The sequence below is a fragment of the Musca vetustissima genome, unplaced genomic scaffold (genome assembly GCF_032173495.1).
Source record: "Musca vetustissima isolate MV318-11 ecotype Yass unplaced genomic scaffold, APGP_CSIRO_Mvet_v1 utg28369, whole genome shotgun sequence".
NCBI classification, from domain to species: domain Eukaryota; kingdom Metazoa; phylum Arthropoda; class Insecta; order Diptera; family Muscidae; genus Musca; species Musca vetustissima.
The window spans coordinates 12,650-31,234 of NW_026880573.1; the positions used below are offsets into that span (position 1 = coordinate 12,650).

At 35.1% G+C, this 18,585-nt stretch overlaps 1 protein-coding gene across 1 annotated transcript; it reads right to left on the reverse strand.

The window, feature by feature from the left end:
• Window positions 1-941: 941 nt before the first annotated feature.
• On the reverse strand, window positions 942-18,231 carry LOC133326249 (knirps-related protein). Its single transcript, XM_061534932.1, is given in 3 exon segments — window positions 942-1,349; window positions 1,352-2,689; window positions 18,152-18,231. Coding segments are annotated over 3 exon segments (1,824 nt in total). The 5' UTR covers window positions 18,230-18,231.
• Window positions 18,232-18,585: the final 354 nt, after the last annotated feature.

Consider the following 18,585-nt stretch of genomic DNA (forward strand, 5'->3'; position numbering starts at 1 on the left):
ACTTCTCAGGGTTTTTACTATTTTTTTAACTCTATGGTTTTTGACTTGGATATATTAAAAATAAAAAACAAAATATTTGTTACAATTTGCTATTTTTTTATGAGAAATATTTTCAAAATATATTTTTTAAAATTTCTAAAGGAATACTTAAAAGAGAACTGAAAAAAGGATACAACTTTTTTTTTTCAATTTTCAATAAGATTTTATAATTTGTTTACAAAATTAGAATTTTTTATAAATAATTTTTAATAGAAAAAATTTAATTTTTTTTTTTTGGCCACATTGGTTGGAAAATGCGGCTAGGATTAAAAAAATCAAAAAATGGGCGGAACCCTTTATATAGCTGATATTTCCAAATATGGACCTATATTTCCAATTTTCAAAAGGGGTTATTTTACCTTCAGAGGCCCTACAATATCAAATTACAGCCAATTCTGTTCAAAAATGCCTTCAAAATATCTAAAATAAGACTGTACCCCTATAGGAGGGCTGTGACAAAGCATGGAACCAAATTAGCTTTGAAACAGATATATTAGTTTTTTCGAGGAGGTCTGAGAACCCAAAATGCCCGTTGGGATCCTAAAAAACCGCTAATATGGAGGCTATTAAAAAAATATGGTCGGATATAGAGGGTATAAATGTAAATACAGAGGGTCACTTTGGTTGAAAAATGTTACTAGGACTCTCAAAAACACCTAAAATTGGGCGGAATCTTTATATAGAATCTATTAAGTAATATGGTCGGATATTGGGGGTATATAAAATATATATAAAAAATGTCCTTTACAATTTTTTTCTAATATTTCCAAGCCAATTGATCCATTTTTTGGTCCCTCTTGGGCCCCTATTGCCTCTGGGATCCCATTGGGATCCTATTTTTTCTATGTTGATTTTTCTACCAATTTAAATTTTTTCTATCCTTGCTTCTCTTAAAAATCTCCTTAAATTCTCTGTGTCAAATCCAATGCTGCAGCTCCCAATTTTGTTAGCTTCTTGGGTACCTCATCCTCCCCCACCATCTTCTTATCCTCCACTGGCAACTCCCTTTTCAAATTCGACTTCTCCTTATCCCTGCTTTTCTTAATTTCTTCCGAATTTTTCCAATTTTCCGTTTCCACGTCCGACGAAGATGATGAGGAATCACATTTATTATTATTGCCCAGACTTGACCTGACCACATTTATGCTACTTCGACTACTATCACTCACGGTGCTGGTGACCGAACTTATTGCCTTCATACTCAAATCGATGGGATTGTCTTGAGAGGTGGGTTCGCCACTGGATTTTTCCTCAACACCTGCACCACCACTACTACTCGGTGGACAATCATCATCAACCTCCAGGGGTGAGAATGGGGTGGTGTCATTGAGACCACTAAATCTTCATCCTCAGTTTCCTCTCCAGCTGCTGGATTGTGAGGACTTTCATCACTGTGGCCATTTGAGGGTTTCTCTTGAGACTCATTATTCTCCTCTCGGTGTTCCGCCTCTTCTCCTTCCTCATCTTGATTACTTTGACGCGAGTGATTATGTTGGGCCCTACCACTTTCCGAATTGGGCGTGACGAGGGCACTAATTGAATGATCATGTTTTGTGAGGTTAGGTAATTTGGTTGCATGTGGTGGAGGACTTTGGGCCTGTTGTGACTTCAATACCGCATCAAGATAAAATCGCTTCGTAAGCTCTTCGGCTGCCTTACTACCATTTGGTATGTGATTATTATTCAAAGTATCCGAACGTGGACTTTCCGATTTATCTTCTGGAGCTTTGTGATGATTTTCCGGGATGGCTAGGGGACTATGAAACCGAGGAGAATTTTGAAATAATTGATGCATTGCGGCGGCGGCCGCCTGCTGCTCGGGAGAAGGTTTCAAAAGCCCCGCATGGGCATGTTGATACAGTGCAGGATGGTAGCCAGGGAAAAGTAGATGAGATGGAGGTAGAAAACTAGGTGGTGGCATGACCGGCATTGATGAGAGGGCGGGAAATGTTAAAGGCAAGAAGGGTGGCAAATCTTTTCTTAGGGGATGAGGGGCAGCAGGAACATTGTTGCTGGTGGTTGTGGTGGTGGAGGGTGAAATTGAGGAGGCTTCGCTCAGTGAATGTTTGCCGGATAGATGTAAGAGACCAGAACTACCCGCTGCTGCCGCCACTCGGCCATTAACCTCCACGGAGTTGTCGGAATGATGAGAATCCGGCGAACTCACTGAGGGCGAGGTTACCGGATGTTTGGCATATTCTTCAAGGCTCAGCATCATCAGTTCTTCTTTGGTTCGTGGGGGATAGAGGCCGGGATAGGCACCAGCATGACCCAACATACCTAAGGCTGCGGCTGCTGCCGCCGGTGGTGGTATACCGCCACCAATGCGACCAGCCAATAAACCCGGATGATGCGATGGGGCTCCTGGGTGTTGTGACTGTTGATGTTGCTGCTGCTGTTGTTGATTTTGCTGATGCGCCGCCATGGCTGCCGCCGCCTGTTGCTGCTGTTCCTGCAACAGACAATGAATTTTAAACCAATTCGAACGGCGTCCATAACGGGAGCCACTTTTGGACATGCCCACCATCAGACATTTGCGCAGGCGGCATGCCTTGCAGGCTGTGCGATTCTTTTTGTTGATGATGCATTCGCCGTTGTTTTTGCAATCCGAGATGGAGGATAGGTTGTTGTAGGAGCGGCCGAAAAATGACTGAAATGGAAACCAAGAAAAAGAAGAGGAAGAGAAATTAAAAAAAATATTCGTCGATAAAAAATTAAAAAAAAATCCAAGTGGATTTTTTAAAAACATGTTTTTTTTTTTTTTTTAAAAATTGTTGAACTTTGTTCGTCATGTCATTAAATTTTAAATAACCAAAACCTCTGTTAACACTAATTTATAAAAGCCAGCTAATATTTGACAGGGCCTTTTGGAGATTCGAAAATTGTCTACGTAGGTGTCTGTTGGTGGTTTCGGATTTCAAATGTGGATCTGGTTTGGGTGTAGGTTTCTCTGTGGCTTGCTTAACCGTTTTGTTTATTTGTCTGGCAACATATCCGCTATTTATCTGTCTGCTTGACTACCCTCTCCCTTCCCATTCCGTCCACATTTTGTTGCTGTGTCTGTCTCTCTGTGTACCTTTATTTTTGAGTCATTTAACGATTTATGTTGTGGCCCACAGTAATTTGCTGCTTTAAAGTGATTAATTTGTCAACAAAAATTAAAATTAATTTATATCGTGATTTTGTAAAAAAAAAACTGACTTGATATTTATGAGTTCACAATTTTGACATTCAATATTTTGTTGTTGTGATTTGTTATTTGGTTTTATTTAAATGTCAGTGGGAAGGTGGAATTGCATTTACAAAAAAAGTATGGTAATCAATATGTGTAGGGGAAAGGGGGGCACCTTTGAACGTGGGGCACCTTTGAAGAGGAGTGGTTGACCTTTAACAAGGCTTGGATTTTCTAAAAAATATTTTTCTGGACATGGATTTTTTCTACGACCTAAACAAGGCATAGAAATGCTTTTAAAGAATAATTGTAACGAGCATCTACAAAGCGTATATTTTTTTCCGATTCTCTATAAAGCTTGGATCATTAAAGAATCATTTTTCTGAAGCCTTTATACTGCCTGGATTTAAATAGTATTTTTTTTCCTGAGCCTCTAAAAAGCCTGAATTTTGAAAGAACAATTTCCCAGGCCTCTATGCCGCGAGTATTTTTAGAGATTACCATTCTCAGGCTTTTATTTATTTTTATTATTTTAATATTTATTGTTATATATATTTTTTGCCAGGCGTGGATTTTTAAAAATCTGGATCGTGGAGCGTATGAGTAACGACAAGACTCATACACCACCAATGATATATAATATGAATGTTTTTAAAGAATACTTTTACCGAGCATCTATAAAGCGTATATTTTTCCCTATACTCTATGAAGAAGAATATTTTGCTAACCTCTAAACGGCATGAATTTTAATAGAATAATTTCCCAGGCCTCTATGCCCCGAGTACTTTCAGAGATTACTACTCTCAGCCTTTTATTTATTTTTTTATTTATATTTATATTCGCAGGCCCTGTAAGGCGTGGATTTTTGAAGAGCTGGATCGTGGAGCGTGTGAGTAGCGACAACACTCATACGTCACCAATGATATATACGCATCTACAAAGCGTATATTTTTTCCGATCCTCTATAAGACGTGGATCTTTAAAGAATACCTTTTTCCGAAGCCTCTATACTCTATACTGCCTTGATTAAAAAAAGAATATCTTTCCTGAGCCTCTAAACGGCATGCATTTTAAAGAATAATTTTCCAGGCCTCTATGCCGCGAGTATTATCAGAGATTACTATTCTCTGCCTTTTTATACACCACATCACTATGTTGTCAGGGAATTATAGCTTTATGCAGGCCCAACAGTTTGTAACGCCGCAAAATATTGGCCCAGACCCACTTTTAAGTATACCGATTGTCATAGACATGTGTGTCTGTGCGACCGTCCGTCTGCCCCTTATGATTTGTAAACACGATAGAGACCACAGTTATGGATCAATCTTCACGAAATTTTGTATGTAGGATAGGTTCTGGCAAATGAAGACCCATCTTGTTTGGGATGAAATGGACCAAAAACTTTATTTTTGTCTGATTTTCTGGTCGCTTCAGAAGCTGCAATTATGGCCCAAACATCGTGAATTTTTACATGGAGAAGGGGATCAGGCCATAGAATAAGCATGCCTGTTCTGATAAAGATCGGTCAATATTTAGCGGGTCAAATGGATCCTGACTTTTGTGTGAAAAATGACAAAATTTGTATTCTAAAGCGTATATATTTGCCCCTGAAGGACATAGACCCAAAATGTTGATAGTATATCGAAGAGGAGTGGTTGACCTTTAAATCGATACCAATTACATTGTCGTATGTACCCGGATGTGGGAGTTATTATTTAGTAACCGATTACCACATAAAATTTTCCATGATGTTCCAATTATGGTCAAGGACAACGCCTATAATTTTCGATGATGATCTGATTAAAATTTTGGGATGAAGTGGACCGAAAACTTATTTTTTTGTGCGTTTTCTGGTCGAATAAAGGCGAACATCACAAGACAACCCACCGTGAAGGGAATCTAGACAAATAATTAGAAGGGCTGTACTGAATATTTGTAATATTCGGAAAATGTGAGGAAGATGTGGTGTTGACCTCTAATCGGGCAAGTTGGGGCAAATATCACGAAATATGGCCCAGGTTCGAAATAAACAACAGAGATAACAAAATTTGTATTCTATGGCATTTTTATTTACCCCCGAAGGACATACACCCGAGAAATTGATAGTATATCCAAGAGGATTGGTTGACCTTTAAACGAATACCAATTATATTGTTGTATGTACTCGGATGTGGGAGTTACACGTAAATATTTACACAGGTGTTTACGTGTTCAGATAAAATTTAGTAACCCCATACTAAAGTTCGAAAATATAGCGCTGATCGCTTTGTAATTTTCCATGAGTGTCCAGGTTTGGTCAAGGACAACGACTGTACTTTTCGGTGATGATTAGATTATAATTATGGGATGAAATGGACCGAATACTTATTTTCTGTGTTTTTTCGAGTTGATCTATAGGCCACAATTGAACATTACAACACAGCCCACGGTGAAGGAAATCTGGACAGGTAATTAGAAGGGCTATAATGAATATTAATATTTTTTTTTGACCCCTAGTCGGTCAAGAGGGTGCTAATATCGCGAAGTATTGCTCAAGCTCAGAATGTAGTACCACATAAAGTTAGATTTTCGTGGATGCTGTGTAGGATATCATATGGTAGGCCCCGTCCGACTGTACCGCTCCTCTCACTGGTTTAAAAATATTTTTCAGCGGTCCCGAACACAAAGGCCTTAATTTAAAAAAATAACAAAAATTTGTTCAATGGAATGAAATAATAAAATAACATTTTTTGAATTCTTATAGTTCTTTTTTTGAAATTTTGATCAAATTATTATGGTGTTTGGCTTCCGTGTTTTGTTTTTTTATTATATTTTTAAAAATTTTCAAAAGAAATTAAATTTCTATTCTTACTTTAAATAACAGACCGTTAGAAGCTCCCGCCAATTATGGCATAATAACCCCCGGTATTGTTCTATATAACTGTTATACAATGATCAACAATAGCAAAAAAAAAAAAAATCTGGAGCTATACAATGGCTAATATAAATCAATTTAAGTACATTATTGTTGAAAAGAATTCAGAATTTGTTATTTTAATTTCTAGCTCCTATTGTTGTTGTTGTCATCGTGATACATTAACTGGTCACACACAAAAGCAAACAAACAACCCCGAAAAGTTGACATAAATAAATAAATTTTTATTAATAATTTGCACAAAAATGTTGTATCTTAATTTGGCACTTTGTTATGTTCGCCGTGCTACAGTTTTCTGAATCGAGTTCGAAAACAAGAAAAAAAAAATTAAAATGTATTTTTTGTGTTGTGCTATAAATTTAACACCGTCCGCAAACAGAAACAAAAAATTAAAATTAATAAAATATGATTTTAATTAAGATTTAAAATTTTAAGAAAACGGTATCTGTTGTTTTTTATTTTAATTTCGAACAAAACTAAGTGGCTAGCTTTTGTTTCGAAAATTATTAAGAAAATTTATTATTATTTTATTTTTAAACAAAATATATGCACAGACATGTTGGGGGCTCTTTTAGTTGCTAGTAGCTGGTCTCTTGATGTCATTGTTGTTATTCTGATTTGTTTTTATTTAATATTTTTTCGAATCCATTTTAATCAGATTTAGCAATTCAGATTATCTTCGACGAATCCATAGTGGTTCAATAAATTATTTTGATTATGGTGTTAATTTGCTTTTGGCCAATTAAATTTCATGGCAATTTTGGAGGTTAAGTTTATTTTTGTGTGTGTGTTTTATAAATATCTGTTTATCATCAAAATATTATGGCAATTTTAGTCAGAATTAAAATTAATAATTATTAAAATATAATTTTATACAAAAAAGGAAATATTTTTAGATTAAGAGCAAACGGGAATTTTGGTTTAAGAAAAAAAACTCGAAGTTAAAAACTGCTACAAAAATCGGGTCTCTGTCTTTTAGAGTTCGGAATATTTAAAATACATTTATACTACTCAAATTATATTTGGTATAATTGATTGGACATAACAATATAGGTTTCTTCACCCCCATACAAGGGCCATGCTTCATTTTCGGTAGGTTTCATTCAGACCTTGTATTAAAAAAACAAATATTCTTTATGAATCTACACTTACTGGCTCCTGAAATGTATTCTTTTTAAATTTATGCCATGTAGAGGCCTCAGAAAATTCTTCTTCTTAAATTCACGCCATAACAAACCTCAGAAATATGCTAGAGATAGGTATTCTTTAAAAAGCTATGCCGTATAGAGGCCAGATAAAATTATTGTTTAAAACCCCATACCATATAGAAGCTCAGAAAAAGATATTATTTTTAAATACACTGGAAATGTATTTTTTAAAAAGTTACGCCGTATGGAGGCCTGAGAAAATTATTGTCTAAAAACCCATGCCTTATAAAAGCTCAAAAAATATTATTTTCAAATCCACAGCGTATATAGGCTTGAGAAAAGTATTCTTTAGACATACACGTCTCATAGAGGCCGCGAAAAACTATAGACCTTTTATAGGCTCGGTAAAAGTATCCTTTACAAACATTCATTACATCCACGTCTTTTAAAGGTTTTGAAAAATATGCCTACTACATATCATTGGTGACGTATAAGTATTGTCGTTACTTATACGCTTCACTGCCCATTCATAAAAAGCTCTTTTAAACTACGGCATATGTTGAGTCTGAAAAAAGGAATCTTAAAAAATCAAGTTCTTATGAAGGCCAAGAAGAAATATTATTTAAAAACCCATGCATTATTTTAAGTCGCAAAAAAAGTTTTTAAAAATCCAAGTCTTATGTAGGGTCAGAAAAAAAGATGGTGATTTTTTTCTTTTCTTTTTTCTGAAATCACGATGGTGCACCAGGAAAACAAATCAACGTCTTATAGAGTCTTGGAAAAAATATTCCTTAGAAAAACACACCTTATATAGGCTTGGAAATATTCTTTAAAAATCAACACGGTATAGAGCCTTGAGAAACTTGTCTTTGAAAAACCACGCCTTATAGAGACTTGTAAAAGAATATTCCTTATAAAAAATCTACTCCTTTTAAAGGATTTAAGAAATATACCGACTATATATCATTGGTGACGTATGAGTGTTGTCATTACGTATACGCTCTGTTCAGCTTAAAGAAACCCTGTCTCACTCTACGATTTCAATGGGTCAGAAATAGCCTTATTATAGGCCACCGACAAAGATATTGTGATATTCCACCTATTATGGAAGATTCAAAAAAAAAAAAATGGAAGTTTCGCAAAATTTGTTTTTATACCCTACACAACTATGTTGTCAGGGCATTATAGCTTTGAGCAGCCTCAAGAATTTGTAACGCCGCGAAATATTGGTCCTAGACCCACCTTTAAGTATACCGATCGTCATGTCCGTCCGCCCGTCTGTCTATTTAATTTGACCAATGAAGACCCCTATTGTTTTTGGTAAAGATAGGTTAATATTTAGGAAATGAAATGGACTAAAAACTTAAATTTGTCGGTTTTTCTGATTTTGCGCGAAATTACATGGTGAAGGGCACCGGTCCAAAGAATAAACATGCCTGTTTTGATAGAGATCGGACAATATTTAGCGGGTCAAATGGACCCTGAGTTTTGTTTGAAAAATGACAAAATTTGTATTCTATTGCGTATATATTTACCCCTGAAGGGCATAGACCCGAGAAGTCGATATTATATCCAAAAGGAGTGGTTGACCAATTATATTGTCGTATGTGCTCGGATGTGGGAGTTACACATACATATTTACAGGTGCCTACGTATTCAGGTATTATTTACTAAACCATTACCACACTAGAGGGCGGAAATATAGCGCTGATCGCTTTGATATGTTCCATGTAGTTCCAGTTATGGTCAAGGACAACGCCTATAATCAGATAATAATTTTAGGATGAAGTGGACCGATAAATTTTTTCTTTGTATTTTTTTTTCAATTTGATCTATAAGCTACAATTATAAGCCGAACATCACAACACAACCCATGGTGAACTGTATCTGAACAAGTAATTAGAAGGGCTGTTCTGAATATTGGGAATATTCGGAAAATATGTCAGTGTAAGGAAGAGGTGCTGTTGACCTCTAGTCGGGCAAGAGGGTGCAACTATCATGAAATATTAGCAAGGCTCGGAATAAAAATACACAGAAAGATAGAGTTCTGTGGTAGTTGTGTAGGGTATCGTATGGTCGGCCCGTCCGACTATACCGCTCACTGGTTTTAAAAAGTTATGTTTGGATCCCCGAATAAAATATTTTTTTAAACAATCCGCTGCTAGGTATGTCCCTAAAGATGTATTTCTTAAAAATCCAAGCCTAGCTAGTTCCCTAAAAAATATCTATTTTATTAGTTCTTCTGAAAAAAAATCAAAAGACTTAAGAAGCAAACTTGATAATGAATTTTTCAATATTTTGCGATTTTTTTTATAACTTTTTGTTTGTTTGTAATTAAAATCATTTCCATGAAAATCATGATTGCCTCAAAACAAATGATTTATTTCCAGTAGATTGTGGGAGATTGTCGTTAAAAAAATTCGCCCTCGATTGGTCTGCACTAATTTTTGTCAAGGGTTTCGGGATGCCTTCGGGGGCCAACAACAATTTTTGTTTTATAAATCTCTATTCGATAATTGATTTAAATGTGTCTTTAAAACAGTCGTTTCATTTTGACTTTTTGGGCAAGGTTCAAAGGTTAAATCTACGAAAAAAACCGATTAACAACTTCAGAGTGGAGTATGTGTAGGAGTAAATTTGTTTGATTTTCCGGTTGCCTTTTTGGGGGTTTCTTCTTGGCTTGGCATTCAAAAGCCAAACTGAATAATTGCATGGCAATTTTGTGTTGTTGTTGTTTTTTTCGGATTTTTAGTTAATATCTTGTAAAACCTTTTGAACAATTTGTCGGTCAAACTAATTTGTTATTTATACACGTTAATTTATTTATTTCAATTCCATTGTTGTTGTTGCCGTTGTGGTTCTTGTTGTTGCCGAGGCTGCTGTTGTTGGTAGTTGGTGTATTTTTTGTTGTCATGTTGCCTTGTAAGATGTATTGCCTGCATTAAGAGGCCCCCATTGTGTTGACTTCTATATGTGTTGTGGGGGAGGGCCAAAGAGGCTGCACTTAATTGCAATTTATTTTTAAGTCAAGCTTTTTGACTTGATGTGGCCCAAAATTACCCGGCAAATCAAACAAACTCATCAAAATCAAAGTGCCAATATTGGCAGTTGCCAGCCAGTCAGCCAGCGGTTTAGTGCTGCCATTGTTACGATTATACTTCGACATACAGCCAACCAACAACTCATTTGCCCGTCTGTCCGCCGGCTCATTCATCCGTTTTTTTGTTTGTTTTTCATCGTCGTACTTTTTTTGTTTCTTCTCTAAGGCAATGGCTCTGCTCTTTGCAATTGTAACCGTTAGTCCCATTTCCGACCCAGTAATCTTGATGCCCAATTAACCTTAAAAGTGCTTGTTTGCATTGTAGCTATTCCGATGATGGTGGTAGCTTCCCTTCGCTTTCCGATTGTCTTTTTTTTTTTTGTGTGTTTTTTTTTTGCTTGGGGTTTTTGGCCCAAAGAACGAGTAGCGGGTGAAGTCGTTTTTTTGGTGATTTTTTTCTTTGTTGATTCAAGAAGCAATTGTGATTTACTGCCATCATGTTTGGTTTGGCATAAGTGTTCTGCCAGTGCGGATTGTTGGTAGTCACTGTAACGAATGTGTATCTCCACCACAAAAAAATAAACTGATTGTTTTTGTTTCTGTTTCGGTTTTAGAATAGTTTATTGTTCGACCTTTTTGCAGGTCCATACATAGATGGAGGGTCGTAAACAAAGAGGGGGGAAGGGGATGGCCAGAAGATGTTGGCTACGCGACTAGTTGATATTTATACCCTTCACCACACTGTGATACAGGGTATTATGTCTTTGTGCATATGTTTGTAACAGGCAAAAGGAAACGAGATAGACACATGGTTCCTTTTGAGAATATGCATAGAATCACTTTCTGAGTTGATTTATGCATGTCCGTCCGTCTGTCCGTCTGTTGGTGTTAAATTGTAAACAAAGTACAGGTCGCTTTTATGATCCTAATTGGATGAATGTTAGCATAGGTCACTTATTTGGCCCACGGACGAACCCTACTGAAATTTGGAAACATCGGTTCAGATTTAGATATAGCTTCCATATATAAATTTAACCGATTTAATGTAAACGGTCCCTATATATCTTTCGATTTGCACGAAATTTGGTACAGCCTAATCAATTAGGTCTTGAATGATGTCTGCCAAGTTTCGTGAAAATCGGTCCAGATTTAGATATAGCTCCCATATATAGTTTCGTCCGATTTCATGTAAATGGTGCACCAAAGTCCCTATATATCTTTCGATTTGCACCAAATTTGGCATAACGTACTGAATTGAGCCTAGATTTATGTCTGCCAAGTTTCGTGAAAATCGGTCCAGATTTAGATATAGCTCCCATTTATATTTTCGTCCGATTTTAGGTAAATAGTGCACCAAAGTACCTATATATCTTTCGATTTGCATGAAATATTGTATAACGTACTAAATAAAGTCTAGAATGATGTGTGTTAAGTTTCGTGAAAATCGATTCAGATTTAGATATAGCTACCATATATATTTTCGTCCGACTTTAGGTAAATTGTGCACCAGAGTCCCAATATATCTTTCGATTGACACGATATTTGGTATAGGGTACTGAATGAAGTCTACAATGATATATGTTAAGTTTCGAGAAAATCGGTTCAGATTTAGATATAGCTCCCATTTATATTTTCGTCCGATTTTATGTAAATGGTGCACCAAAGTTCCTATATATCTCTCGATTTGCACGAAATATTGTATAGCGTACTAAATAAAGTCTAGAATGATGTGTGTTAAGTTTCGTGAAAATCGGTTCGGATTTAGATATAGCTCGCATATGTCTTAGCATTCGATTTAAGGTTATTGGTGCACCAAAGACCCATCTTTCGATTTGCACGAAATTTGGTATAGGGTACTGAATGAAGTCTTCAATGATATATGTTAAGTTTCGGGAAAATCGGTTCAGAAATAGATATAGCTCCTATATATATTTTCGTCCGATTTTATGTAAATGATGCACCAAAGTCCCTATATATCTTTCGATTTGCACAAAACTTGGTACAGCGTACTGAATTGAGCCTATAGTGATGTCTGTCAAGTTTCGTGAAAATCGGTTTACATTTATATACCTCCCATATATAGTTTCGTCCGATTTAATGTAAATGGTGCACCAAAGTCCCTATATATCATTCGATTTGCAGTAAAATTGGCATAACGTACTGAATTGAGCCTGAAATTCGGTCAACATCGAGATATAGCTCCCATATATATTTTCGTCCGATTTAATAACAAATATTTTTTGGACGTAGAGAATTCTTAATAATATTTTTATGGACCTACATAAGGCTTGCATTAATAAAAATTAAGGACCCTTCATAGACGTGGATTTAAAATAAAAATTGAGGACCTTAATAAGGCGAGGATTTTTCAAAAATAATATTTTTGGACCTACATAAGGAAGAGTGGATTTAAAAAAATTAAAGACCTTTATAAGGCGTGTATTTGTAAACTAATTTTTTTTCTGGGTCATACATAAGACGCGGATTTGTGAATGTTTTGTTTTTGGGTCCTGGAGAATGCGTTAGGGTCCTGAACTGGGCGTGGATGTGTTAAGGATTTGTTTCTGGGTTCTGGAAAAGGCGTGGATTTGTTTCTGGGCCGTGGACAAGACGTGTATTTGAAAGGGAATTTTTTTAGGCTCCTGCACAAGTCGTGGTTTTGTTAAGGAATTTTTTAAGGTCATGAACAAAGCGTAAATATTTTAAATATTTATTTAGGTCCTGGACAATGCGTAGATTTTTTAATAACTTTTCCAGTATCATAGGCAATGTAAGATTTTTAAAATTATTTTTTCAGGATCCCAGACAAGGCGAATATTTTTTAGGGTGAACATTTTTAATATAGTTTTTCAGTGTCCTTGGCAAGGCTTAGTTTTTTAAGGTGCTAGTTAAGACGTCGATTTTTTAAATAATTGTCTCAGGGTTGTAGAGTAGAGTTTTAAATAAATTTTTAATTGTCCTAGGCATGGACAAATCATAAATCATTTCTTCGGGGTACTAGACACGGCGTAGATTTTTAAATAATTTTTTCAGGGTCCTAGACAAAATGTGCAATGTTGAAATGCTTAAGTTTTGAAATTTTCTCTAGATTTAAGGTTACACCAATTCGTCGAAGCCGAACTTAATATTTTTTTCATTTCGGTTGTTTTCCTCTTCATACCTTTTTGGTTAAGTTGTTTATTTTTTCTGCATTTGTTGTTGTTATTTTTGTTATTGTTGCTGTTGTGCATTTTGCCCCCCATTGAATTAAATTGTTTATTTGTTTTGTGTATTCTTATTGTCAATGTTATTTGTTGTTGTGGTTGTTGTTGCAGCTATTGTTCTTGTTGTGCTGTTAATGGCATTGGAGCTAGTAACGAAAACAGCAACAACAAGACAAAAAGTGAAGCGAAACATTTTTAGTAGGTGGAAAATGATAATGATTTTTGTAACATTTAAAGTGCCATGAAATACAACAACAACAATACGAATAACAACAACAACAAAATTGTAACTTAGAGCAATCTAAATGAATGAATGAATGAATCACTGATGTTTTTTAATGACATTAAATCACGTTTAATCAATTTTGGAGTTTGACACTCACACACACCAACACATAGATGATTAGGTGTTTCTAACGTTTTGTTCTAAAGTTTGTTTGGAGGTTTCATTTGCCACAAAAACTTTAGAAAATTATTTAGAATGGCTTTGACATTTTTTTCCTTGAAATTGGCTTGGTAAAAAATAATTGCGATTTCTAAGACAAACGAAAACGGCAGATACAAGTCAAAATAGTTTTGCAGTTAACGAATTAAAACCAAAAAAATTCCTGAAATCATTTTAAGAAGGGCATTCTTTGGAATTGAAAACTATGGGCAAATTATTAGTAACAAACTTCTAAAAAATGCAGGCCTTGTGTAGAACCACACAAAAAAATTTTTACAAAATCGACGCCTTGTGTAGAACCATACAAAATAATTTATAAACAAGTAAGGAAAGTAGTAAAATCGGACTGGCCCGACTATGTGATACCCTTCACCATTTTGGGTATATTCTACATATCTATCCTAACAGACGTCGCCTTTTCAAAGGAATATTGACATAAAATTGAACGAACTCAAATATGCGATGTTTATCTATAAGTAAACCGACTAACATCAATCCGAACACATGCCATTCTGCAAACTATTCCATACTTTGAAAAATGGATTTAAGGGGACCCCCCCATTCTCGGGGTCAAAAATTTTTATGATTTAATTCGATTCTACACTAATTCAAGAATGTCTCTACAAAACTTCAAGCGAAAATCTCAAGAACTCTTGAAGATATAGCCGATTTATTGTGTCAGCATTAAGTGGCGGCTAAAGGGCTTCTCAAACTTTAAACGCGTTTTCTCTTTTGCGAATGGCGGGCACGATAACTCAAAAACTAATAACCCAATCGATTTCAAATTTTTACACGTTTCTCTGTGAGTGTATAGCTATCGTATGAACTAGGATAAAGTCAATCGGTGAAGATCTTCCTTATTTTTTAACTTGGTTTTTGGTCAAAAATCGGCGATTTTCCAAAAATATTTTTTCAAAGGTCCGCCATTTTGTTAATTTTAGAGCGAAGTCAATAATCTTAGTTCATACGAGAGCCAGACATGTACTCTTTCTAACGCCGTTGGAATTTTCGGATTCCGATGATCCAGTGAGGAGTTATCATGCCCGCCATCAAAAATAAGGACTTTTCTTTAATTACAAAAAAACAACAACAAAGCAATAACAATTTTTTTTTGTAAATTATTTTTCTTCTCCTTTAAATCGTCAAATATATCTGTGCAAAGTCACAAACCTTAACAAGCATTGGTATTGATTTACCAGCCAATTGAAAATCTTGAAAAATTAAAATCGAGAATGGGTGGGGTTCCCTTAAAGCAAACTTTTCACATACTGTTTGGTATGCTTCACTGTTTAAAATGTATCAATCAGGCACCCATTGATTATTTGGTGTACAATCAACATGAATAGGTCGAAATTATATACGGAAACTATGCTATATCTAAATCTGAACCGATTTCAAGGAAACTTGCTAGATAATTTAATTTGTATTAATTTCCGTACGTTTTGTCAACCGGCCTAGGTATGGGTCTTTAGTGCACCATTTACTTAAAATCGGACGAAAGTATATATAGAAGCTATATGTATATCTGAACCAATTTCAAGAAAACTTGACACATGACAGTACATTGTACAAAATTGTGTGCCGATCGGCCTATCTTTGAGTCTTTACTGCACAATTTAAATTAAATCGGTCGAAAATATATATGGGAGCTACATGTAGGAATTTTGGTGCACTCTTTACAGTAAATCGGACGAAAATATATATGGGAGCTATATCGAAATCTTAACCGATTTTCAGCAAACTTAGAACACATCATTGTAGGCTTAATTCAGTACGCTGTGCCAAATTTCGTGCAAATCGAAAGATATGTAGGGACTTTGGTCCACCATTCACCTAAAATCGGACGAAATTATATATGGGAGCTATATCTAAAACTGGACCGATTTTCACGAAACTTGGCAGACATCACTCCAGGTTGAATTTAGTATGCCATGCCAAATTTCGTGCAAATCGAAGAATATATAGGGTGAAAATATATATGGGAGCTATGTATAAATCTGGACCGATTTTCACGAAACTTAATACACGTCACTCTAGATTTCATTCAGTACGCCATGCCAAATTTCGTGCAAATCGACGGATATATTGGGACTTTGGTACAACATTTACATTAAATCGGTCGAACATATAAATGGAAGCTATTTCTAAATCTGAACCGATTTTCACGAAACTTAACACTCATCACTTTAGACTTATTTCAGTACTTTGGTGCACTATTTACCTGAAATCGGACGAAAATATATATGGGAGCTATATCTAAATATTAATCGATTTTCAAGAAACTTAGCACACATAATTCTGGGCTCAATTCAGTACGCTGTGCCAAATTTCGGGAACCATAGGTCATACGATACCCTACACAACTACAACGGAACTCTAACTTTCTGTGGATTTTTATTCCGAGCCTGGGCAATATTTCGTGATAGTTGCACCCTCTTGACCGACTAGAGGTAAAAAAATATTACTAATATTCAGTACAGCCCTTCTAATTACTTGTGCAGATTTCCTTCGCCGTGGGTTGTGTTGTAATGTTCGGCACCCTCTCGACCGACTAGAGGTAAAAAAATATTACTAATATTCAGTACAGCCATTCTAATTACTTGTGCAGATTTCCTTCACCGTGGGTTGTGTTGTAATGTTCGGCTTTCAATTGCGGCCTATAGATCGACTCGAAAAAAAAACACAAAACACGATGCACTTCATCCCAATGTCATTATCTGATCATCACCGAAATTATAGGCGTTATCCTTGACCATATCTGGATCCTCATGCAAAATTTCAAAGTGATCACCGCTATATATCCGCTCTCTATTGTTAATGGCCCTCTAGCTAATATATGAATACGTAAGCACCTTTAAATATTTAAGTATAACTCTAACATCCGAGTAAATTCGACAAGAAAATTGTCATCAATTTAAAGGCCAAGCACTGCTCTTGGATATACTCAACACCTCTGGTCTATGTCCTTCAGTGGTAAATGTATACGGCCTTATGATAGGCTTGAAAATGTATATTTAAAAAATCCACGCCTTAGGATAGGCTTGAAAATGTATATTTAAAAAATCCACGCCTTAGGATAGGCTTGAAAATGTATATTTAAAAAATCCACGCCTTAGGATAGGCTTGAAAATGTATATTTAAAAAATCCACGCCTTAGGATAGGCTTGAAAATGTATATTTAAAAAATCCACGCCTTAGGATAGGCTTGAAAATGTATATTTAAAAAATCCACGCCTTCGGAAATATTTTTTGAAAAATCCGCGCCGGACGGACGTACGGACATGCGTAAATCGACTCAGAAATGCGAAATCGACTCTATGCATATTTTCAAAAGGAACCATGGGTCTATCTCGATTATTTCTGCCTGTTACAAATATATGCACAATGACATAATACCCTGTACCACAGTGTGGTGAAGGGTATACATATTCTTTCAAAGTGTCATGTTTCGGTCTACTTTAGTAAATATTTAGTTGGAAATCTCCACATCCATTGCTTCTTGAAAAACAGTTTCTTTTAAACCACCTTAGATTCTGACGCCTTACAAAAAATGTTGTCCTTAATATGACTCAAAAATTATTCTTAACAAACATTCGCCCTTATGATAGATTCGGAAGATATATAAAATTATAAAATATTTTTCAAATCCATTTTGTTTATTTTCCAAAAATATGTTTGCTATCGTCCAACACTTCTTCGGCACAAATCATTTTTTTGGAAACAAGTTCTATCTCCACCTTTTTCGATTGTTATATCATTTCTAAAAATATTTATGTGTTTTTAAAACGATTGCAAATGTCAAAATTAATACTATATAATATCAATTAGTTCAGGTATATGCAGAATTAAATACTGGTCCATTCGATTGTTGTTGGTTTCCGAATGGCAATTGTTCTATATCAGGTGTAATTAATGGCAATTTTGAATATAAATCATCATTAATATACCCCAAAAGAAGAGAAGAGGTTTAAAGATGATAATGACAAGGCGCCAATAAAGCAAATTTGTTGCTTAAGTCTTTTGTTTGCTTTAGGGGGTGTTTTGAAGAGAATGATTATTTTAATGATTTTTATTTACAGTTACGAGCTTTCATATTTATTTTTTATTAAATAATTAATTTTTTATTAATTAATATTTAAAATTTTTATTATAGGAAAATAGATTTTCCCACCAACCAAAAGAAAACTCACCTTGCAACCTTCACAGGTGAATGCACCAAAATGAAAACCTGCCGCCGGTTCGCCACAGACCTTACAGGTCTGGTTCATCTGCAATGAAGAAAAAAAAAAACAGCAAGAAACGTAAGAACATGTTAATGAATTATGAGCGAAAGAAAATCTTTAGTAAATAAAATGGATTTTTTTACGATATAATAATAAAATGCAAAGAAAATTCAATTAAAAAGCCACAAATCTTTTTTTGTTGTTGGGGCATGACAAAAGAGTCAAGTCAATATTTATGGATAACTTGGAGCAAAATTCACACGCATGATAATGGGAAGAGGATAAGAAATTCACAAAAGAAAAAGGAAAAATTGGAAAACAAACTCTAAAGATAAAAAATAAATAAATAAAAAAATATAAAAAAATTGAGTAATGACTGAACAATTTTCCAAACACTCCCT